This window comes from Rhagoletis pomonella, unplaced genomic scaffold, assembly GCF_013731165.1.
Source record: "Rhagoletis pomonella isolate Grant_MI unplaced genomic scaffold, Rhpom_1.0 Rhpom_scaffold_00006, whole genome shotgun sequence".
Lineage (NCBI taxonomy): Eukaryota > Metazoa > Arthropoda > Insecta > Diptera > Tephritidae > Rhagoletis > Rhagoletis pomonella.
This window is the reverse complement of record NW_023458560.1, coordinates 44,452,722-44,458,288: the sequence shown is the minus strand read 5'-3', so window position 1 is coordinate 44,458,288 and position 5,567 is coordinate 44,452,722. Positions and strand designations below refer to the sequence as shown.

Below are 5,567 nucleotides of genomic sequence, written 5' to 3'. Positions count from 1 at the left end.
GTAAATATATGCATGCATGTATGTGCACAATTATCTAACCTAAAGTTAGCTACTCTAGCGTTTGATTTCCCTTTATCTAATTAAAAAAAGATTCTAGCATCCAAGCAAGTTCGTTGCTTAAGTCTTTTGTTTGCCAGCGTTTGGATGTTGCACATCTTTTATGAAGAAACTATTTGCAACTGGTTTTTACGAATTATTCAGTTGCAATTGCCTTGACCTACATGAAGAGAGATCACTATAAGCAGATAATGGCGTATACAAGACTAATGGAAAAAGATGCTTTAACGGCAGATGCATTCAAGCAATGAATGAGTCGTTAATGGCGTAGTAATGAGGCTATTTAAGCTATCAGCTACATCAGCAGACTCTTCTACATGCAAATCATTGGCATAAGTATACAGGGTGCGTTAAGCATTGCAGTTATATACTTGTTTTTTTTTTGGCAACTTTAAGTTCTTGCACGCGCCCTTAAACTGACTAGCGTTTTTTTTAACTATTTTGTATGCCATAAATAAAGGCTTCTGCCACTTGAAGATTTATAATAATTAAGCGCAGAAGAAAAACTAAAATTATACTAATTGCGGAAGTAGTATGCGAATAACTTATAGTGCCTTTTGTTGTACACCGCAAGTTGGTAATTGCATTTTCGGCTGCAACTTTTTCTTCAAACCACAAATGTGTCTTAAATGCAAGTCATAAGTCAAACAATTTATTTGCTGGCAACTGACCACAAAATACTTCCGCTTCACGCACTTAGGCGAAATGAAAATCAGTTTCTTTTGCCTCTGCAAATGCACTTGATTTTTTGACTTATTGTTTGTATTGTTTGGCAACATTAATGCCAGCTGGATCACAAATCTCCTCTGGTGAGGCGGCTTTTATCGCTTTTCAAAGAGCGGAAATTATAGCGGCTGGTAGTTGTTTGAAATGAAAATGTGTTAAAGATTTCAATTTATAGGAAAGTTTTACAATCACAATTGTACCACAGAGTGGCGGCTGTTTTAAAGTGCCATTTGTTAGCTAAGGTGATTTCAGTTTTCCACTCCATTTTGTTTTTATTGAATTTTAATTTTCTTCCGCCATTTAAGTATTACCATTTGGCATTGCTGGCCTTATTTCAATTGGAAGTTAAACTTGTTAAACCAAGCGACTGATAGAGTGTCAAGTTTGGTGATACCATTGAATTGGATGCTAAAAAAATGGCTGAGTTAATTCGAGAAATGCCACTTGCTAGCTCAAAAGAAATTTATATTGGTATGATAGTAAGGGAGGAGAGTCGAAAATTGCCGGTGTCAGAGCTCTAGACACAAGTGTCCATTTAATGTTCCAGGAAAAGACGCCTTCATTACCTTTGTCGCGGAAGAATACTCTACAACGGTGAACTCAGTCAGAACCTGAGTGAATATTAAGCTGAGCAATAACGGGATAGGGTGCGTCAGATGGGCAAAACTTACATTGCTCTCAAATTCAAAAGGTCAAGCTAGGCATTTGTTTTCATTGTGTTTCATGAAACAGGACTCCGGGCAACTTGTGGGACTGCGGGAAACTTGTGGGTAATTTTTTCATAACAAAAATACTTCCTGCCTTGAAGAAGATGAGGCGACTTTTTGTGCGGCTGCCAGAGATCCGGGTTCGAAACCTCGGGTAGCGAACGTTTTTTTACTATAATTTTATCCTTTGTATAATTCAATTTGCTTTTAATTATTAGATTTCATTGTCCTAAAAAGAAAAAACAAAATTTTTTAATTTAATTTTTAGAAACTTATTTTATTTAATTTTGAATTTTTTGTTTAAGATTTTATTGTTTTAAAAAGAAAAATATACTTTTTAAATTACACTGAGCTTTTAGAAACGTATCTGATTTTTTTCTATTTAATAAAAAAATTTAATTTTTTTTTTAAACCGGTTAGTTGCAATCCGGTTAACTGAAAACTCTGCTTAATTGGCACGGAAACTCTGCTGGCCCCACTTTTATTTTTGCTTTTTCATACATCGTTTATTTGAGACTTCGGCTAAATGAAAAAATCGGTTCAATGAATCAACATTTATATATGTCTCGAAATTGGAATATACACTCGTCGAGATCCGTTTAAATGCAACTGTTTATTAACTCATCTTCATAACATGAAATGGCCGGGGAAGTGTTTTCGAAATTATGACAACCCGGTTCTGGCAAATAAGTGATCAGCTGATTTCATAGAATTTGTCGAGCAAGCTAACGTGGTTCGAATTATGAAATTTAGTGAACCAAATTCGGATAGCTAAAATTTGGCGGTATAATAAAAGTTCGCTTGTTTGTTAATTTTATTGTGGTGTATTAATGTGTTTATTCCAATAGTGTTGTTAAGCTTTGTACTACGATTTGTTTATTAGGAAAAATGGAAACAACAACAAAGTCTTAGCGGTAGAAGTTATAGCTGCTATTTCGGACTTTTTTCTAGACTTCAGCGGGGATCAAAGCCTCAGCATCGATGTGCAAAGTCAGAAGTGCTAACCACTGAGCTATGCACATCCCGTAAGCTCTTGTTGCTAATCCATTTCCTTATTCAACTTAATTGGTTACTGTTAACCAAAGTTGAGCTAATTGAAAGCCGCGGTTGATTGCAACTACATGGCTGAAAAAATAGTGTTGCAATTAATCGGTAAAAAGAAAAAATATATATTTTATTTCGTTTAATTTTTAGGATTTTATTTTTTTTTCAACTTTAGTTTTTGTCTTTTTAAGTAAATTGTCTTACAATTTTGTTTTAAAAATAACGATATCATTTAAAAATATTATTTTTTATTTTTATTTAATTTTTAAATACACACTATTTACTCCTTCTTTGATCAAAGTTTTTTTTATAATTTTTAGATTTTATTATTTTCAGAAACACCAGAAATACTTAAATTTTTCTTCAAAATTTTTTAGTTTTAAAAGGAATAAATATATATTTTGTTTTAATTCATTAAACTTCTAGAGGCATATATTTCAATTTATTTATCTTTTTGGTTTTAGATTTTATTGTTTAAAAAAGAAAAGTTAGTTTTGATTTAATTTGATTTTTAGGATCATATGTTTTGACCTTTTTTTTCTTTTTCAATTTAATTGTTTATTGATTCTTGGATTTTGTTTTAAAAATATTAAAATGTTTTTAATTAAATTTTAGGTACTATTTTCTTATTTTTGATTTAATTTTTTTATTTTACGTCTCGGTAATTTTTGAAAATTTGTTTGCCAAATTTTTTGTGTAGTGTTTTTCATGTTGGGCATGCTTTTTATATGTGAAAAGTGCGCAACATCGTATGGAAAAAAATTTCAAAATTCAACCAGAACTTTGAGCTACTTCAAGCCTACACTTTATTATACTGAAATAAAATTTTCCAAACAATTTTGATTAAAAGGCTCCAAATTTTGATGAAAAATTTATGAATTTTTCTAAATATTATATAAAGTTTTAAACTCTTATTTATATAGTTATTGTCAAGGTATGAACTGTAATTAAATAAAATTAGTTTTTTTTATTAATTTACAAAATTCTTCCTCGTGTTTTTTTTTGCATAGCCACAAGTGTATATAGTCCTTTGTAACTTGTCTGAATTAAAACGCGTCATTATTCCACTTCTGAATCATAAATTCTTAATACTCCGCATCTATTGCTCACAAAACAAATAATTTTTTACACAAAAAAACAAAACCGACTTCGATTCTCATATACAAATTTAAAAGTACCGTTAATTTCTGCATGATCCAATGATCGGATCTAAACCAAATTAGTATGGGACAACCTCTGAGGCCTTAAAAAAATTATAGAAAACGGTCAAAGTGGTCCAAAGTCATGCGGTAACATACAGTAAAAAAAAATAGTATTCCAAAGAATTGAAAACCTCCCCCTTTTTTTGAAGTCGGTTGAAAAGTAAAATCAATTACAAGATAAAAAAATAAGGTCGGCAGAAAATGAAATGTGATCAAGAAAAAAAGAAAATCCCAACGGCTATGGCGTTCTCGAGTATTATTAAAGACGCGTGTGCCTGCAACGAACCCCACCCACATTGACGGCAGCTGCTGATACTTACTCATTTGAGCAGCATTTTGCAAATATGCCTACTAAAAGCATCATTAATTATGCAAGTGTTTGCATTTGTTGTGGCTTGTTAGCCAATAAGTAAACTGAAGATATGTAGGAAAATTTTAACGGCAAAAGATTTACAAAAGGGGATAAGAAAATAAATCAACGCCGATGTGCGAAAAAATTCCATAGGCGCTGCGCTGCTGTTCAAACAAGTTTTTGCACAATATTTGGGCGGCTGCTGTTTCAATTCACTGTCGACTTTAATACATATTTACATACTGCATACGAAATTGCACATTTTTCTTGACACTTTGCAACATTTAAGCCGCTGCCGCCGTTAGTGCCGGTGTTTTTTTTTAGCTCTATCGCTGGTCGTTGACGAAGCCGTCAAGGTATTGTAGACATGTGTAACAAGCCACCTACTTAGCGCCAACACACACCCATTTGCGTTGCACATTAGCACAATTGCGAATAATTGTTGGGAAAAAATTTCTATTTTTTTTTTCTTTCTACAACCGGCTGAACGAAGAAGAAAATAGCAATGGCAGCGGCAAAGTGCAGCTAAAGAAGCGACTCCATAAGTATGCTACAGTAGAAGTTATGTATTACCTGTTCAGCTGTTGTTTGCTGCGAGATCGTTGCTGCTGTTTTTGTATTTGTTGATTTTTCGATCTGCTGTGACAAGAATTGCGCAACAGCGACCCAGCAGTCGATAGCTACTTGTCGTGACTCTCAGCTGAGCTTGTTGCGGCAATATTTTAGCACTTGTCTTATGCTGGCTGCATGGCTGGCGGGGGGGTTCGGAAATAATGAATAGTTGTAACAGTGGCACGAATAGCTTGAGCGACGGTGATGGGTGTTGAAAAGGGCCAACGGAGAGACAATGCATGTGTGGCAATCGCAAGCGAGTTTGTTGCTTAAGTCTTTTGTTGTTTCACTGTTGGAAGAGTTACTGAATTCATCATACTAATACAAACATGAAGTAATATTTACATGCATGCATACAAATGTCACCTACTGTTGCATCACATACTAATTCCCTTTTTCTCCCTCTCCCTTTCTCTATATCACCCATTCAGGTCCTAAGGAATTCTCCTACCGCGGTCGCAACATGTTCCTCAGCTCTCACGTACCAGCGTTGGCCAACAAGAAGGTCGATTGGTTGGATGGTCGTAACTTGTGCCGTGAATACTGCATGGACTTGGTCGCTTTGGAGACACAAGAGAAGAACAATCTGATCTTCCGTGTCATTCAACAGAACGATGTACCTTACATTTGGACTGCTGGCCGTATTTGCGACTTCGCTGGCTGTGAAAATCGTCCCGATTTGGAACCCAAAAATGTTTACGGTTGGTTCTGGTCTGCCACCCGCGAGAAGATTCAAGCCACCAACCGCATTCCACAAGGCTGGGGCTACAATCCATGGTCGCAAACTGGCCACAAGAAGCGCCCACAACCTGACAATGCCGAATACGAGATCAACCAGACCAAGGAACAGTGCTTGTCGGTGTTGAA

The 5,567-nt window shown here is 34.9% G+C and overlaps 1 protein-coding gene across 1 annotated transcript in view; it reads left to right on the top strand.

Annotated features, from left to right (window-relative positions):
* The first annotated feature begins 4,805 nt into the window (after positions 1-4,805).
* Positions 4,806-5,567, top strand: part of LOC118741926 — an 11,163-nt gene continuing 10,401 nt past the window's right edge. Inside the window, exons 1-2 of the mRNA XM_036473899.1 lie at positions 4,806-4,960; positions 5,132-5,561. Coding sequence (XP_036329792.1) covers positions 4,936-4,960; positions 5,132-5,561 — 455 coding nt within the window. The 5' untranslated portion in view covers positions 4,806-4,935. The remainder of the gene's footprint in view (positions 4,961-5,131; positions 5,562-5,567) is intronic.